At 42.2% G+C, this 20,073-nt stretch overlaps 1 protein-coding gene across 1 annotated transcript; it reads left to right on the forward strand.

Moving 5' to 3' along the window:
• Positions 1-1,818: 1,818 nt before the first annotated feature.
• On the forward strand, positions 1,819-15,733 carry rpl5a (ribosomal protein L5a). Its single transcript, XM_084313657.1, has 8 exons — positions 1,819-1,907; positions 2,682-2,751; positions 5,794-5,909; positions 8,045-8,179; positions 9,784-9,986; positions 11,963-12,140; positions 13,806-13,894; positions 15,553-15,733. Exons 1-8 carry the CDS (start codon positions 1,905-1,907, stop codon positions 15,653-15,655), a joined length of 897 nt encoding a protein of 298 aa, XP_084169783.1. The 5' UTR covers positions 1,819-1,904; the 3' UTR covers positions 15,656-15,733.
• The last annotated feature ends 4,340 nt before the right edge of the window (positions 15,734-20,073 follow it).

A 20,073-nucleotide genomic window follows, 5' to 3' on the forward strand; every position in this document is an offset into this window, starting at 1 on the left:
TCTCACCAGGTCATTTTGTCCTCTCACCAGGTCCTTTTGTCCTCTCACCAGGTCCCTTTTGTCCTCTCACCAGGTCATTTTGTCCTCTCACCAGGTCATTTTGTCCTCTCACAGGTCCTTTTGTCCTCTCACCAGGTCATTTTGTCCTCTCACAGGTCCTTTTGTCCTCTCACCAGGTCCTTTTGTCCTCTCACCAGGTCCCTTTGTCTTCTCACCAGGTCCTTTTGTCCTCTCACCAGGTCCTTTTGTCCTCTCACCAGGTCCCTTTGTCTTCTCACCAGGTCCTTTTGTCCTCTCACCAGGTCCTTTTGTCCTCTCACCAGGTCCTTTTGTCCTCTCACCAGGTCCTTTTGTCTTCTCACCAGGTCCCTTTGTCTTCTCACCAGGTCCTTTTGTCCTCTCACCAGGTCCCTTTGTCCTCTCACCAGGTCCCTTTGTCTTCTCACCAGGTCCCTTTGTCCTCTCACCAGGTCCTTTTGTCCTCTCACCAGGTCCCTTTGTCTTCTCACCAGGTCCTTTTGTCCTCTCACCAGGTCCTTTTGTCCTCTCACCAGGTCCTTTTGTCCTCTCACCAGGTCCTTTTGTCCTCTCACCAGGTCCTTTTGTCCTCTCACCAGGTCCTTTTGTCTTCTCACCAGGTCCCTTTGTCTTCTCACCAGGTCCTTTTGTCCTCTCACCAGGTCCCTTTGTCCTCTCACCAGGTCCCTTTGTCTTCTCACCAGGTCCCTTTGTCTTCTCACCAGGTCCCTTTGTCCTCTCACCAGGTCCCTTTGTCCTCTCACCAGGTCCCTTTGTCCTCTCACCAGGTCCGTTTGTCCTCTCACCAGGACCGTTTGTTCTCTAACCAGGTCCTTTTGTCCTCTCACCAGGTCCCTTTGTCTTCTCACCAGGTCCTTTTGTCTTCTCACCAGGTCCTTTTGTCTTCTCACCAGGTCCTTTTGTCTTCTCACCAGGCCATCATTGTAAATAAAAATGTGTTCTTAAATTACCTGTCTGGTTAAATAAAGGTTAAATATAAAAAAAAATCCTAGAGGTCGCTGTTTGATGACATTACAGATTACTACCTTTAACCCTTTCACTACCACACTACCAAAGGGTTAAGAAGAGACTTGTTCATATCCACATATCTAAACTGAGCTGTACAGTGGCCTACCGCCCTGTTATTTTATTATTTTATTATTTATTATTTTATTATTTTGCCTTCACTTGACTTGGATGAAAAATTTACATTTTGTAATAGTGAACCTGAAACAATGACACATTTATATCATATTGGACAGATTTGGAAATATATATTTTAAGAAATACCCTTTATGACGTTACATCTTAAAGATGTTATTGTTTATTTTGAAGTTACTGTTATGATACATCTCATGATCCTGCTTGGTAAGTTTCATAAACACAAACCTAAATGTTCTAACTCACCTCTGTTTAAAGGTTTAAATGTTCCAAGTCATCCTCTGTTTAAAGGTTTAAATGTTCTGTTTAAAGGTTTAAATGTTCTAACTCATCCTCTGTTTAAAGGTTTTAATGTTTTTAAATCAAAGTTAAAATCAAACTTCTTTCCATTATTGTACTGTACTTGTGCTATATGATGACAATATATTTTAATCTAATCTAATCTAATCTAATTATTTTTTCATTTTTTCATTGTGCTGTACGATGACAATATATTGAATCTAATGTAATGTAATGTATTTCCATTGTACTGTACTTATGATGACAACAATCACTGCTGCCCCCTACTGACTATCATGGTTCCAGACTTCCCTTCCGGTACGGTAGGGGCGCTACTAGCCAAACAGACGCTTTGAAGAGACAAGAATCTGCTTCGTCAGCCAGACGTTTCCGTAGAAAGTTTCTTTAGTCGTGTTGCAGGAGGAGAGACAACATTTCCCCTCAAGATGGTTCGTAAAGTTTTACAATATCCTCTGATATCCAACAGGACGCCTTTGTAATGTATGATTGTCTGAGTGAATAAGAGCAGAGTGGAGGTTTGAGGCTCGGATGATGTCGGATGTTTGCAGAGTTCCTCTCTGCCGGTCTGGTTCCAGCGTGGCGTTAATGGCTGATGATGACATATCATTTAATTATTTATAATATACTATAGAGACGTATAGTAATGTAATCTGTCCTGATTCTGATCTGACTGATGCCTCGCATGCAGTGGAGTGTTTACAGTATTAACCGTTAGAAAATGTGACCAAACTGAATATAATCCATATTATAACTATATGATGGCATGTTGTACAATAGTCAATAGTGCATATTCTTACCCTATCTACCCACATCTGTTTGTACATACCTGCATATTATAACCCTTGTTGCATATCTAATAGATACTCTGTCTTTATACCTGTGTCACTGTCACTGTACATATTATTACTACAAGTTGTACAACTCTGTACATGCATATGATCTGAATAATACTCAGTCAGCACTAGTACTCAGTAGTACTCATTTATATATTTTATACCCAGTTTAATCACCTGTACATTGTGTATTACTATTGCACTTTACTGTTACATTTGCACTGTGGTTGGATATGTTGTGCTGTACTATAATGACAATATATTTTAATCTAATCTAATATCAGGATTGTGCCACTGCTTTCTGCTGATTCAGCCTGCAGATGATGTTCCTAATGTGTGACGTGTCATGTTTAATGTTTTTCTCCTCAGGGATTTGTCAAAGTGATCAAGAACAAGTCCTACTTCAAGAGATACCAGGTCAAGTTCAGGAGGAGGAGAGGTAACTGTTTCACTACATAGGAAGGAAGACATTGTTGGTTGAACTACTAGAACTAAACCCGTCTGACAAAGTCAGGCCATTATTATGCAACATCAGCAGTGCCCACATGTCAAACTGTTTAAGTTTATGTATTTATATTTATATTAGTGCTGTCAAACGATTAAAATATTTAACTCGATTAATCGCATGATTGTCCATAGTTAACTAATTTGCGATTAATCGCATTTTTTATTTTTATTTTTTTTTATACCTTAAACAGATCTTTTTCAAGTTCCAAGTTTTAATACTATCAACATGCGAGTCAACAAATGCTTGCTTTGTGCAGCCATTTAACACAAAAGGATGACCCTCATGCATTGCAAATTTGCATCAAATTCAAAACAGAGTGATGCACAAAATAACTTAAAAGAAAATAATAATTTAAAACAATGAATAAAGTGTGCATGAAATAATAGGGGAAAGAAAACGTTAGGAACTTGTTACATTCACACACACAAGGGCTGATTAATCACACACCCCCCTCTCTCCCTCACACACACACTCTCCCAGCTCTTTTTCTCTTTTGCCCCTTCCTCATCTCTCTCACCCCCCTCTCTCTCTATATCACACACACACACACACACACACACACACACACACACTTCAGAAACAAACATAGTATCAATGAGAGCATCAATAATACACCTGAGTGAAGTCTAGTTAAAAAAAAAAAAAAAAAAAAAAAAAATTTTTTTAGTTAATCTTGAGTTAAAAAAATTAGTGGCATTAATAGAATCGGGAGTTAACGCGATATTAACGCGATATATTTGACAGCCTTAATTTATATATATATAATACACACCGAGAGAGAGCTCCCTGCGCATGGTGTTCTGAGTCTGATCTGGGGTCAGTTGAATGAGTTTGTCTTAAGCTCCCTGCATGGTGTTCTGAGTCCGACTGCTTCTCGATGATTATACGAAGCACACTGAGCAAAATGTAGTTGGTCCTTCATTTGCATTGGCTGATGTTTACTGTCCTTTCAAGACGGGGCTGAGAGAAGCAAGACGACTCAACACCCAGGAAGCATAGATAGACACGACTTGACAACACTCATGTCTTCGATTCAGAGCACCGTAAATGATTTCCTCCCCAGATAAGATTTCTGTCTTAGCTCCTGAGATGTTTTTTCCGAAGCTTTCTCTACACCTCTGTTATGCACATACATGGCTTCACAATCCTATACAGTCCAGTATCTATATACACTATAAAATATAAATACAAATACAATATAATATAATATAAAAAAGTACAAAACACAAGATAGTCCAGTGATATGAGTCTCTAGTGCAAAATACAAGATGGTCAGCCCGAAGTGCTTCACGGCTATAAAATAGACATAGGCATACAATTAGCATAACATTGACAGAATAAAAGCAATACAGAGAGTAGGAAAAGAGTAAAAGTAATGCAGGTAATAATAACAATATGTCTGTTAATTAACAATCATTCCACTTGTGGACTAGATTAGCCACCGCTTCACACCCGGGCCTGGTGTGGAATAATGAAATTGTTGTTGTTAATTGTTGTTTCAACAGAGAGGAAGACTTACTAGGCCTAACAAAATAAATTGTTTGGTTCCTGTTGGTTGTCAGTTAACACTTTCAGAGCCCAAGCTTAATCTTGATTTACCCCTTGAATGCCCACCATCCACTTCAATGTTAGTGTTAATAACGCCTAATCTATGTTTTAAATTATGGCTATGTGTCTAATCTGCCCGTCGCTTATCAATGACTCGTTTTCCAGTCAACATTGTCGAAGCGGATTGTTTTTTTATCTGTTCATTTTTGTTTTATAGCATTTTGAAAAGCCCTCGTTTTCAAGGAAAATATAAATATTCCATGATAATCGCCCTTTACTGGAATATTCTTGAACGTTGTCATTTTTCTGCCTATTTATGAATCGTTTTCAAATAAACGCTAGATTATCGATAGTATGTGTACGTATGCACGCTATATAGGCGATCTGAAAAATCGATTCTCTGATTTCCTCAAAGCGATCGCCCACACACAGGGCGAACGCTGAGATCTCAGCGAATACAACTCTGATTATCCCAAGACTTGTAAAATAGATTCCTTACCTCAGATCAGATGTTCTCCAAAAAGATCATTCCTATTCCTGATCGCCATTCCAAAAATCGATCGCTTTTATTGATCCAACGCTACATACTGTACATATGTATTCCACACTGTTCTGAGGCTCCACAATGAATCCGATCGGCTCGGGTTACATGCCTGAGAAGTAAAATGTGGATTCCGGATTTTTCTTTTCTCATCCATTTTCATTGAGTCCATTCCAAAAGGGTGCATTACCATCTGGGAGACGATAGGGGGTGGTTTTTTCACATCTGAGCTCCTACAGGGGCTGCATACCAACGGGAGACTCGGTTGATGAAATATGAATTCAGATCGCTAATAGAAAAATAAAGCGATAATTGTCGTCGTGGGCATTCAGGCATTGGGCTGATAAAACGTCTTATGTTTTGGGCATTCAAAGTGTTAAGGCCATGGGTAGGTAGGGAATCTTTTTTTTTTTTTAACGGTGACTATGGATAGGGAATTTCTTTTTATTTACTTAAAATGTCCATGACAGCATGTACTCTGCCAGCATGTTTAATATCCAATCCATAATACTAAAGGTTAAAATACAAAGACACTACTACAAAAGTACAATGTACAAAAGTAGTATTAAAAATGCCACCCCTAAATACTACTCACTAAATATCCTGACGTCAGAGAGCTGTGCAAATATTGTGAAATACTTGCTTTTGATATATTCTCATTATTGACATGGACTGCACTTTTTTACTAAGATTTAACTCTACTTTATTGTTTAAAAAAAAGTGTTTTAATTAATTAATTTATTTTACTCATGAAATAAATTTGGGTCGCACCTAAAATCGGCAGGGTCGGTCCGCAACCGGAACCAAACAATTAATTTTGCATGGCCCTACTGTGTCTTGTTTCAACAGAGAGGAAGACTGACTACTGTGTCTTGTTTCAACAGAGGGGAAGACTGACTACTTTGCCAGGAAGCGTCTGGTGATCCAAGACAAGAACAAGTACAACACGCCAAAGTACCGTATGATCGTTCGCTTATCAAACAGAGACATCTGCTGCCAGGTCAGTCTGGGAAGGGATGTTTTGACTTGTAATTTAGGAGGACAGACGTATGTCTTTAGAATAGTTTCATCTTGGGCGGTCAGGTGGCGTAACGGAGATTGCGTTCGTCACCAAACCCCGTAGCGGCTAGATTCGCCTGTTCGAATCCAGCTCACAGCTCCGGGGTTGTCACCAGCTTGGCTGGCCGTTCACACTAATACAATTGGCAGTATTAGAGGGTGGGAGAAGCTGGCGGGGTGGGTCCGGGTCGTTGTAAACAGTAACTCCTACAGTTCGGTCGGGGCGCCTGCTAAGCGCGGATAGGACTTGAGTGGGATGGTGTGATCCTTCCACACGCTACGCCCTCTCAATGAGAATCCGCGCTGCCAGGTGAAAAGAAGCGGTTGATTGGCTGGACGTGTGTCGGAGGAAGCACGTGATAGCCTCCACTCTCCCAGACCGACTGTGGGGGGTAAGTGCGCAGCGACCAGTAAGGGGATTGGGAATTGGCATAACGACTAACATTGGGATGGGAGAAAATCGGCAGAAAATGGAGGGGGAAAAATATCAATAAAAAAAATTGTTTCATCTTTTGTATGAATTGAACATGCTACTCTTTGAAGTCTAGAGTCACCTGTATTAAACCAACCTACAAGACGGCTGTCTTGGGTGGTCAGGTTGCCATGGATACCAGTGACTAAAGTCGGTGGTAAACTAGCATAATTTCAAGCCAAGTAATTACTCTGATCTGGGGTCAGTTGAATGAGTTTGTCTTAAGCTCCCTGCATGGTGTTTCGAGTCCGACTGCTTCTCGATGATGATACGAAGCACACTGAGCAAAATGTAGTTGGTCCTTCATTTGCATTGGCTGATGTTTACTGTCCTTTCAAGACGGGGCTGAGAGAAGCACGACGACTCGACACCCAGGAAGCATTGAAACAACTCGACACGCAGTAAACTAACACCGTCTTTAGTGAGCGAATACCGTCTTTAGTAAGCTAACAACGTCTTTTGGTAAGCTAATGTCGACAGGGTATTATGATACCCTTCTAGTATCTGTATACCATGCAACACAGATCTAGGCTTCTTTCCATCAGACGGTATTTAAGATGAAGCATGTTTCTCTGATTACAGATTGTATTTAATATGCAGGGTGTTTCAGATGGTATTTAATGTGCAGGGTGTTTCAGATGGTATTTAATGTGCAGGGTGTTTCAGATGGTATTTAATGTGCAGGGTGTTTCAGATGGTATTTAATGTGCAGGGTGTTTCAGATGGTATTTAATATGCAGGCAGGGTGTTTCAGATGGTATTTAATATGCAGGGTGTTTCAGATGGTATTTAATATGCAGGGTGTTTCAGATGGTATTTAATGTGCAGGGTGTTTCAGATGGTATTTAATGTGCAGGGTGTTTCAGATGGTATTTAATATGCAGGGTGTTTCAGATGGTATTTAATGTGCAGGGTGTTTCAGATGGTATTTAATGTGCAGGGTGTTTCAGATGGTATTTAATATGCAGGGTGTTTCAGATGGTATTTAATATGCAGGGTGTTTCAGATGGTATTTAATATGCAGGGTGTTTCAGATGGTATTTAATATGCAGGGTGTTTCAGATGGTATTTAATATGCAGGGTGTTTCAGATGGTATTTAATATGCAGGGTGTTTCAGATGGTATTTAATGTTACTTGTTGCCTGTTTTTGGGTTCCAGCTGAGAGGTAGGAGCTGGAAAACATAACGGTTCCATAGCCTGATGTCTTATAGTCATAAAAGTCCAAAGTTTATAAAAAAATCCCACGGAAAATAAGTGTTTTACAAAGGTTTTTGTAATGTGTGTGTACACCGCAATAATTCAGCGTGATTATCTAAAATGGCCATCCACTTCCATTCAGACGTGCGGTCAAAACCAAGCTTGTTGGTCTTCTGCCCCCTTCTCGTTGTAATCTGCGCTCGTCTGGGATCGCTTTGGGAGCAGACGCTCCTTGGCTACAACGGCGGTCAATCATTGACACGCCCACTACGCAAAGCTATTACTCGCACACTGTCCTCCGAAATGATTTTTCTGGTTCGCAAATCAAATTTTTGGGGCAAATGCGAGTGAAATGGTCACACTGTGTTTCAGATGGTATTTAACCTGAAGTGTGTCTGTGTTTCAGGTGGCCTATGCTAAGATAGAAGGAGATCACATCGTGACCGCTGCCTACTCCCATGAGCTTCCTAAATACGGCATCACAGTAGGACTGTCCAACTACGCTGCAGCCTACTGCACTGGTCTACTGATGGCTCGCAGGGTGAGACCTACACACACACACAGTCTGATGCTGGCTCGCAGTTTCAGTCCTGTCCTCATTCTAGCAGCCTCTATACCTCTGTTTCAGCCCTGTTCTCATTCTAGCAGCCTCTATACCTCTGTTTCAGTCCTGTTCTCATTCTAGCAGCCTCTATACCTCTGTTTCAGTCCTGTTCTCATTCTAGCAGCCTCTATACCTCTCTGTTTCAGTCCTGTTCTCATTCTAGCAGCCTCTATACCTCTGTTTCAGTCCTGTTCTCATTCTAGCAGCCTCTATACCTCTGAATTGCACATGCTACTCTTTGACGTCTAGAGTCACCTGTATTAAACCAACCTACAAGACGGCTGTCTTGGGTGGTCAGGTTGCCATGGATACCAGTGACTAAAGACAGTGGTAAACTAGCATAATTTCAAGCCAAGTAATTACTCTGATCTGGGGTCAGTTGAATGAGTGTCTTAAGCTCCCTGCATGGTGTTCTGAGTCCGACTGCTTCTCGATGATTATACAAAGCACACTGAGCAAAATGTAGTTGGTCCTTCATTTGCATTGGCTGATGTTTACTGTCCTTTCAAGACGGGGCTGAGAGAAGCAAGACGACTCAACACCCAGGAAGCATAGAAACAACTCGACACGCAGTAAACTAACACCGTCTTTAGTGAGCGAATACCGTCTTTAGTAAGCTAACAACGTCTTTTAGTAAGCTAATGTCGACAGGGTATTATGATACCTTTCTAGTATCTGTATACCATGCAACACAGATCTAGGCTTCTTTCCATCAGACAGTATTTAAGATGAAGCATGTTTCTCTGATTACAGATTGTATTTAATTTAACAGGCTGTTTCAGTCCTGTTCTCATTCTAGCAGCCTCTATACCTCTCTGTTTCAGTTCTGTTCTCATTCTAGCAGCCTCTATACCTCTCTGTTTCAGTCCTGTTCTCATTCTAGCAGCCTCTATACCTCTGTTTCAGTCCTGTTCTCATTCTATCAGCCTCTATACATCTCTGTTTCAGTCCTGTTCTCATTCTATCAGCCTCTATACCCCTCTGTTTCAGTCCTGTTCTCATTCTAGCAGCCTCTATATCTCTCTGTTTCAGTCCTGTTCTCATTCTAACAGCCTCTATACCTCTGTTTCAGCCCTGTTCTCATTCTAGCAGCCTCTATACCTCTCTGTTTCAGTCCTGTTCTCATTCTAGCAGCCTCTATACCTCTGTTTCAGTCCTGGTCTCATTCTAGCAGCCTCTATACCTCTGTTTCAGTCCTGTTCTCATTCTAGCAGCCTCTATATTTCTGTTTCAGTCCTGTTATCATTCTAGCAGCCTCTATACCTCTCTGTTTCAGTCCTGTTCTCATTCTAGCAGCCCATATACCTCTGTTTCAGTCCTGTTCTCATTCTAGCAGCCCCTATACCTCTGTTTCAGTCCTGTTCTCATTCTATCAGCCTCTATACCTCTGTTTCAGTCCTGTTCTCATTCTAGCAGCCTCTATACCTCTGTTTCAGTCCTGTTCTCATTCTAGCAGCCTCTATACCGCTCTGTTTCAGTCCTGGTCTAGCAGCCTCTATACCTCTGTCCCAGTCCTGGTCTAACACTGCTCCCCCCTGCAGCTCCTGAAGAAGCTGGGTCTGGACCAGGTGTACGAGGGCCAGGTGGAGGTGACGGGGGACGAGTTTAACGTGGAGAGTGTGGACGGCCAGCCAGGAGCCTTCACCTGCTACCTGGACGCCGGCCTCACGCGCACCACCACCGGGAACAAGGTGTTCGGAGCCCTGAAGGGCGCAGTGGACGGGGGGCTCTCTATACCTCACAGGTGAGGGGGGGGGTCGCTATTCCTCATGGGGGGGGGGGGGGGCAGGGGTCGCTATTCCTCATGGGGGGGGGGGGGGGGGCAGGGGTCGCTATTCCTCATGGGGGGGGCTCTTCCTCACAGGGGCGGGGTCGCTATTCCTCAGTCCTCCACGCTACATACTATATTCTATGCAATTTAAAAAATATATTTAGTATTTCTTGCTGCTCGATCTTCTAAACGAGTCACAGTGGAACGGTAATATCATTATTTTAGTGTTTTACCTACTCCACCACTAGACAAATCTTTTGAAAGTGCCATATTGGAAGAAGAACTACAAATGTGTCCATGGAAATTCTATGTGGTCGTTTTTTTTAATTGCATTTCTCTTTTTTGGGTCTGAAACCCCTGTGTGTTGGTTCTCTGCTTCTCGATGATGATACGAAGCACACTGAGCAAAATGTAGTTGGTCCTTCATTTGCATTGGCTGATGTTTACTGTCCTTTCAAGACGGGGCTGAGAGAAGCAAGACGAGAACCAATCAACTCCTTCCTTTCATTCTCTGGTGATTTGATCACATCCCTTGATCAAACCTCTGTTGGGTCATCTGTCTCGACACACGAGGGTGATCTGTTAGATCATCTATCTCTAGACACACGAGGGTGATCTGTTAGATCATCTATCTAGACACACGAGGGTGATCTGTTAGATCATCTATCTAGACACACAAGGGTGATCTGTTAGATCATCTATCTAGACACACGAGGGTGATCTGTTAGATCTATCTCTAGACACACAAGGGTGATCTGTTAGATCATCCATCTAGACACACAAGGGTGATCTGTTAGATCATCTATCTAGACACACAAGGGTGATCTGTTAGATCATCTATCTAGACACACAAGTGTGATCTGTTAGATCATCTATCTCTAGACACACAAGGGTGATCTGTTAGATCATCTATCTAGACACACAAGGGTGATCTGTTAGATCATCTATCTAGACACACAAGGGTGATCTGTTAGATCATCTATCTAGACACACAAGGGTGATCTGTTAGATCATCTATCTTTTAGACACACAAGGGTGATCTGTTAGATCATCTATCTTTTAGACACACAAGGGTGGGTTTTCCTCACATCCACAACATGACTGATTCTTCTGTTACACTCTGGTTAATTATTTCATATAGTGAATTACAATTAGTGAATTACAATAAGTACAACAGTTTGAATTCATATTCCGGGACACTTGACTAAGTAAAAACACTGTCTATTGGGAGATTCCCATTTCATCAATAAGGCAAGTCCTTATTAACCTTAGGACAAAAATGTGAAGGAGAAAAAGAAGCTTTTTTTTAGACGATTGCATACCCAAAGTAATTTGCGATTTATTATACTTATACCACATGCATAAGTCTGGTTTATTTTGAAAGGTAACATTCTGAAGTTGCTAACACAATAAAAAGTGAGTGGGTTGATTATTTACAGGGGGTATTGTAGATACAGTATTGAATTTTGCCATCTGGACACGTGCAATTTGAAATATGAATATAGAATATCAGGCCTATAAATGACCTTATTATGGCCAAGTCTCCTCTTTCCAATGGCAGAGTTCAATCTGTATTTAGTACCACCAGGCGGCCCTGACAGGGCAGAAAAGACGGAATGAAATCTACAGTTACTTTTGTATAATGTCCATAGATCTGCCATTTTTCACCAGATTGCGACTAGTTTTTTTTTTCTTTTCTAGATACTCACAGAAAGGTAAAGAAACAATCTACGTTGTATTTTATGGCAAGAGCGTTCAGGTTTGTTCGACCCGTGAGATATAATCATAACGTACATTGTTTCTGCGGCTGGTGTGAGCTGTGTAGTGGGGTGTTATGAAATCGAAAGCCCTGGGTCGTCTCCTTCTTAGGACTACAACTATTTCATGACCGTGTAATTTCCTCGCTTCTAAATCACCCTCATTCTCTCTCCCCTCTCTCTCTCTCTCAGTCTGAAGCGTTTCCCTGGGTATGACATAGAGAGTAAAGAGTTTAATGCTGAGATGCACAGGAAACACATCCTGGGGATGAACGTGTCCGACTACATGTCCCTCCTGTTGGAGGAGGACGAAGACGCCTATAAGAAACAGTTCTCACGCTTCATCAAGAACGGAGTCACGCCAGACGCGGTGAGACCCTTAACCCTTATCTCATTAACCCTGTTTTTATTTTTTTTTGCTAGACATTTACAGAAAGGTAGAGAAACTAACTGCGTTCTATTTTATGATCCCGAAAATAAGGAGAGAAAAAAAAAACATGCTACAAGTCTGATGATTGACGGGCTAGTGTGAGCTGGGATTTTTTTTTTTTTTGAAAGCCCTGGGTCTCTTCTCTCAAAACACTACACTCAAGTTATGTTGCGCCAAGTCTTCGCGTCAATAAGCGCCTTTTTACGACTCGATGCGCTGAGATTTCTATAAACTCATATTTCACTAATGACACTTAAAATCATTGGTAAACAAGCATAGTGCTGAAAATATACACTTTGACTGTTATGACAGGGTTGGGGTCTTTAATCTTGGTTACATTTGAAGAGGGAAAAAAAACGCAACATTAATTCATACAATTATTCTGTAGATGGATTTATGGCGTGATAGCAATCTCGAACCTTACCGCTCGGGTTTAAGAGGTTAAGCTCCCTGCATGGTGTTCTGAGTCCAACTGCTTCTCGATGATGATACGAAGCACACTGAGCAAAATGTAGTTGGTCCTTCATTTGCATTGGCTGATGTTTACTGTCCTTTCAAGACGGGGCTGAGAGAAGCAAGACGACTCAACACATTTGAACCGATACCGGTACCCGTCAATCGATACCGATACCCAACTGTACCTTTTTTCCATACTTTAGTCTCTAAAAATGTTATCTACCTACCACACTTGCGACCGTTTTCGGCTTGCCATTGCCCCGACTGCTTTGTTGTTTAATCAAGCGAAATCCTAGGTAAGCGTGTATTGTGCGTGTGAACGTTGGCGTGAATGTGCGGCACACTTCATGGGTTTAGTTTAGCGGTAAACAAAATGTTGACGTCATCGGACTTTTATATATATATTTTTATTTGCATAACCGAAATGGGGCACCGGTGGATCTCAACGTGAAGGAAGTATGGAAACAACTTAACACCCAGGAAGCATAGAAATAACTTAAACCTCTTGACATCACGCCATAAATCCATCTCTTAAGACCCATCGGGCTTAAGAGGTTAAAGAGCATGGCAGCAGCAATAACAATGAACAGTCGGCAATATACCCGATGCTTAATGCATATCGTCAGTCAAAACAGTCGGTTACCATTTGTAATAATTACATTACCTCCACTCTGTCTGCAGCAGGTCTCTCTGCTCTTGGAACGGCATGTCTGTATCAATAGTCTATGAACGCTACGCAAAGTGGGCGACATGTTGTTGGCACCATTTAGGAATGCACAAAAACCGAACCACTGTTTTTACCTTTTTAGATAACGCTAAGCTAGCTGTAGTCCAACACAACAAACCACCGCTGTAACTTTAGCCTACTATCCATAGAATCCTCCTCACGCCCTCAGGCTCCACAGCTTCCACTGTTTCTTCCTGCAACAACTCACGGCAGATTTCTGTTTCAGTAGAAAAAACAAGCACTTTTAGTTTTAGTGGACGTACGTGGTAACTAAATGTATATATATTTATATATATATATAATAAAAAAAACATGACTGTCTGAAATGGCGAGTAATGGATTACTAATAGAAACATCACCTGTTGTTTGCTGCCACAGAGTAATGATGTGGTGCCTCATTATGTTTCACGTCTTGTTTTCAGGTAGAAGAGATGTATAAAAAAGCACACACCGGCATCAGAGATAACCCAGTCCACGAAAAGCAGCTCCAGAAAGACGTCAAGAAGAAGAGGTTTGTTTCTGACTTCATGTTTATGTATCATGTTGAGCAGGTGGTACATTAGAGACCACACTGTGTTGACTAGGGTCGGGTACCGAACTCTGTACTTTTAAGGGTACCGACTACCGACCCAATTACGTCGGTACTACAGAGTATCGATTCACGTTAGATCAATCGGTGCCACATTTCGGTACCTAAGACCTGCCCAGTTCAAAAATAATCAGAATTCCAATGATGCGCAATTGTCATTTCATAAGACACAGACCAGCGCGAGCAACGGGTCCAATGTGTCTTAACATGCTTGGCATCCTCGCCATTCCTCGATGTCCACATCGTTAGCCGCTAAGCTAACTAGCGTTAGTTAGTTTTACAACTAATCTTTTTTGAAAGTACCGTCGGGTGCCGGTAGCGATTCCCAGGTACCAGTTCAAATGTGAACGGTACCCAACCCCTAGTGTTGATTAGATCCATGACCTATTAGATCCATGCACTGTCATAACGTTGAAACAATGAGTGAAATACTGGGTACGTTAGGAGTTGAGATCCTTGCTTCTCGATGATGATACAAAGCACACTGAGCAAAATGTAGTTGGTCCTTCATTTGCATTGGCTGATGTTTACTGTCCTTTCAAGACGGGGCTGAGAGAAGCAAGACGACTACACACTAGGGTTGGGTAACGTTCACATTTGAATCACTTTAGTCTCTAAAAATGTTATCTACCTACCACACTTGCGACGTTTTCGGCTTGCCATTGCCCCGACTGCCTAGTTAAGCGTGTATTGTGCGCGTGAACGTGTGGCACACTTACGGTAATTTAGTTTAGCGGTAAATGAAACGTTGACGTCATCTGACTTTTATTTAAAAAAAAGAATTGCATTACCGAAATGTGGCACCGGTGTGGATCTCAAACGTGAATCGGTACTCTGTAGTACCGGCACGATTCGGTCGATACCCTTAAAAGTACCGGATTCGGGGGGCGGCTACGTGGCGTAGTGGGCAAGGCGCTCGCCACGAATGCGGAGACGCTGGGCTCGCCTGTTCGAGCCCAGCGCTCCACATTGCTTTCAGTTTAGCTGGTCGTTCATACTAATACACATTGGCCGTATTAGGGGGTGGGAAACTGATGGGTGGGGATCGGGCGTTGTGGACAGCGACTCCTACAGGTCGGTTGGTGCGCCTGCGCAGTAGAATCAGGAAGTGTCGGGGGCAGCGTGAGCCTCCCACGCGTTACTCCTCGCCACTGAGAGATCGAGCTGCGCAGGTGAAAAGATGCGACTGCTGTTACCTCAAGTACCGGAGGGGACTTGTGCTATGTATGACTTAGTCCACATTGCAGCCGGCTTGTGGGAGGCAAGAAACAGCGTTCGTGACAGGGGAGGGTTGAATTGGATGATACGAAATTGGGATGGGAGAAAATATAGAAAATGGGAGAAAAAGTGGATAAAAAAAAAAATACTTACCGGATTCGGTACCCATCCCTACTCGACACCCAGGAAGCATAGAAACGACTAGGGATGGGCATGAGTAACGTTTTCCCAGACCGAGTTCATAAAGTTGAAACAATGACGACATTAAGAGTTGAGAGAGGACTCTGAGCAGAATGTCTCTACTGGGACGTTGAGAGAGGACTCTGAGCAGAATGTTAATGGGGGTCTTTTGTTTGTTTCAGGTGGAACCGAGCCAAGTTGTCTCTGGCTCAGAGGAAGGACCGCGTCGCCCAGAAAAAGGCCAGCTTCTTACGAGCGCAAGAGCAGGAGGCAGGGGACGGCTAGGGGCACGGGGTGTCCCCCGCTGTTACCACGGCGACGGGCTCCACAGACTCACCACAATAAATTTTAATGTAAAAAAAAGATTTCATTGTCGTCTTGTCATTAATAATTGATTACTTTGGGGTTTTGTCCAACTATGGGTTCTGACCCAAAATGACATGTGACGAGCAGAGTACCGGTATGAGCCTATAGCTCCCACATGACAAGAGTACTAGTATGTTTTAATGAGCCTGGCTCCTCCCACATGACAAAGAGTACTAGTATGTTTTAATGAGCCTGGCTCCTCCCACATGACAAGAGTACTAGTATGTTTTAATGAGCCTGGCTCCTCCCACATGACAAAAGTACTAGTATGTTTTAATGAGCCTGGCTCCTCCCACATGACAAGAGTACTAGTATGTTTTAATGAGCCTGGCTCCTCCCACATGACAAGAGTACTAGTATGTTTTAATGAGCCTGGCTCCCACATGACAAGAGTACTAGTATGTTTTAATGAGCCTGGCTCCCACATGACAAGAGTACTAGTATGTTTTAATGAGCCTGGCTCCTCCCACATGACAAGAGTACTAGTATGTTTTAATGAGCCTGGCTCCCACATGACAAGAGTACTAGTATGTTTTAATGAGCCTAGCTCCTCCCACATGACAAGAGTACTAGTATGTTTTAATGAGCCTAGCTCCTCCCACATGACAAGAGTACTAGTATGTTTTAATGAGCCTGGCTCCCACATGACAAGAGTACTAGTATGTTTTAATGAGCCTAGCTCCTCCCACATGACAAGAGTACTAGTATGTTTTAATGAGCCTAGCTCCTCCCACATGACGAGAGTACTAGTATGTTTGAATGAGCCTATAGCTCCCACATGACAAGATTACAGCTGTTGTGACACCTGTCACACTGGTCTTTATTTTGTTACTGGTTACTGTCCTTCACTAGACGCCTGTCACTCGTGGGGCGACAGTGGCTCGGGAGGTAGAGCAGTCGTCTGGTAATCTGGAGGTTCTTCATTCGATTCCCGGGTAGCGTGTCGAAGTGTCCTTGAGCAAGACACTGAACCCCTGAACTCCCAATGAGCAGGTTGGCACCTTGCATGGTCACCTCCGCCATCCATGTGAGTGAATGGGTAAAATGTGAGGAACAAATTGTAAAGCGTTTTGGATAAAAAGTTGTATAAATACAACATTTATCATTTACACTGGTCTTTATTTTCCCTAAAAGGTTTGCCTCGTTAGCGTTCCATGTTAACATCACAGGTCACAGCTCCAGCTAGCAGTTCCCCAGTTTCAATTAACCTTCTGTAGTGTGGCAGTGAAAGGGTAACCCTTCTGTAGTGTGGTAATGAAAGGTTAACCTGTAGTTGGTTAGTGAAAGGTTAACCGTCTAGTGTGGTAGTGAAAGGGTTAAGCTGTAGTGGTATGTTTCAATGAGCCTGTGTCACATGACAACAGTAGTAATATGTGTGTGATATGTTTCAATGAGCCTGTCACATGACCAGTAATATGTGATATGTTTCAATGAGCCTGGGTCACATGACAGCAGTAGTAATATATGGTATGTTTCAATGAGCCTGTCACATGACCAGTAATATGATATGTTTCAATGAGCCTGGGTCACATGACAACAGTAGTAATATATGGTATGTTTCAATGAGCCTGTGTCACATGACAACAGTAATATGTGGTATGTTTCAATGAGCCTGTGTCACATGACAACAGTAATATGTGGTATGTTTCAATGAGCCTGTGTCACATGACAACAGTAATATGTGGTATGTTTCAATGAGCCTGTGTCACATGACAACAGTAGTAATATGTGTGATATGTTTCAATGAGCCTGGGTCACATGACAACAGTAGTAATATGTTTGTAATGTGTTAAAAAGTCAAAGGAACCAGGCATTAAAGGAAGATTTCTACTATGAATTATCTAGTTTAGCCTGGTATCTGCCCAATATGTGATATCTACTATCAGTACCAGTGCATTCCTCCTGGTACTGATGCTCTTCAGTCCATATCTACTATCAGTACCAGTGCATTCCTCCTGGTACTGATGCTCTTCAGTCCATATCTACTATCAGTACCAGTGCATTCCTCCTGGTACTGATTCTCTTCAGTCCATATCTACTATCAGTACCAGTGCATTCCTCCTGGTACTGACGCTGTTCTCCGTACACACAGTCCAGGGGCCACATTTATAAAAGGTTCTTAAGACACAAGTTCTGGGCTCACGACCAAATCCAAGTCAATGATCCATCGGTCATCCTGATGTCATAATCAGCATTTTGGCAGTGATTTGCTCCAACTTTATGTCACATTTGAAAAGGTACAATTCATTATCAACGCTGTAGGAATAATCTTCATCTGTCTTTGTTCTTATAATTTAAATCGTATTCTTTGAAATAATCGTACGCTGGAATCTAGGTCTAAATCAAAGACCTTTATTATATATATGTAAACAGTATATAAATGAGGCCCCAACTCTTAAATAAACATTCTGAAACATGAAACCTGACTCATCTCCTAGAATCTCTTTCTAGCCCGGTCTCTTATAAACATTCTGAACATGAAGCCTGACTCTTCTCCTAGAATCTCTTTCTAGCCCGGTCTCTTATAAACATTCTGAACATGAAGCCTGACTCTTCTCCTAGATTCGAATCTCTTTCTAGCCCCAGTCTCTTAAATATGGCACCATTCATTCAGGAGGGAAAACAAAAGAAACAAACTCGATTTCATCACACATTGCAAAGTGTTTTTCTCATGTGTGAGACAGCTACGTACATCGTACACAAACCATATCAGAAAATACATTTTGCACATAAATCCAAGTGTTCCATGTTCTCTATGTGGTGGGGCTGCGTCCAGTCTGTGTGGCACTAATCTAATTTCATTGCTCATATCGTCACCTTCTTAAAGTAACGGCTTAAGTCACTTTTTAAGGAAGGTGATGCTTTTGCCTGAGTCGCCTCTTCATGATGCTCCCACCTCTGGTAAAACTGCTCCTACCCAGTTGTGAGATGATTAATAAATATAATTTATTCTATATTTGGCTCAGTTTATTCTGTATTTAAGATTTAAGCCATAATTCTAAGAACGGTGACGATATGTGATTCAGGATCAGTTTTGTATCACAACAGTGTGAACAACACCGATCACATGGAATCTGATCTTTTCAATTCAGATTTGGGCCACTTACATAATTATGTGGTCCTAAATCAGATACAGGTCTGATATTTTGCAATGTGACCTCAGTCTGAACAGTCATGTGACTTTCATGCAACGTTTACGTCACTCTAGATTTACATTTGTCCCCTGATGTAATGTTCATTTGTGCATGCGGGTCAGTTCAGGGTTGTGACCAGTTCACACTGGAATCTGATATTGGCCACATTTTTTAAATGATAATGTGAACAAGCAAACATTAAAATAAAAAATAATAAATCTGATCTGAGCAATAAATCAGAATTTAGCACTTAGGCCTGCAGTGTGAACGTAGCCTACACTGAAATAATGAAAACTCCCAAGTCACATCGTTCCATTCAGAGAGGAATCCACAGCTTCGTGACATGAAACTCAACTATCCTCCTGCTGGTTCATCCTTCATCTTCAGAGGGTCTGCTGGTTCATCCTTCATCTTCAGAGGGTCTGGTGGTTCATCCTTCACCTTCAGAGGGTCTGCTGGTTCATCCTTCATCTTCAGAGGGTCTGCTGGTTCATCCTTCATCTTCAGAGGGTCTGCTGGTTCATCCTTCATCTTCAGAGGGTCTGCTGGTTCATCCTTCACCTTCAGAGGGTCTGTACATTCTGAGGCCTTCAGCCTGGTGGTTCTTACTTCATCTCCAGAGCGTCTCACGCTGTACATTCTTAATCCAGGGTTATAATCCTCAATCCTAGACTAATAGATTTGGCCCACAGTCCACCAGATTAGCACAGGGCTAAAGTTCTCGAGTTCCACCCCTGACCTGCTTTTTGTTTTTATTGCCCCTAACCCTGGAAAACTAAAAAGGTTTAGTCCAGTTAGCCCAGTTAGTCTGGGTTTAAAGGTTTCTAGAACAGAGTTAGCCCAGTTAGCCTGGGTTTAAAGGTTTCTAGAACAGAGTTAGCCCAGTTAGCCTGGGTTTAAAGGTTTCTAGAACAGAGTTAGCCCAGTTAGTCTGGGCTTAAAGTTTAGCCCATGTTTTCATATTGGGAAACAACAATAACATCGTTGTGTGTCAAAACAGCCATTTTGTGTTTCAGTTCTCAGATTGCCAACAGCATCTCCACTAATCGCTCTCTCAGCATTTTGAAATACATATTTTATCCTTCATCTCAGCGGTTCAGAACAGTTTTGGAGCATGACACTGATTCTTAAAGTTTGTCAAAAGGTTGATGTTCTCATGAGCTTCCAGATGTCTGAGGTCTGCAAACTGTCCCCGGAGGCCTG

This window comes from Notolepis coatsorum (assembly GCF_963971535.1).
Source record: "Notolepis coatsorum genome assembly, chromosome: 4".
NCBI lineage: Eukaryota > Metazoa > Chordata > Actinopteri > Aulopiformes > Paralepididae > Notolepis > Notolepis coatsorum.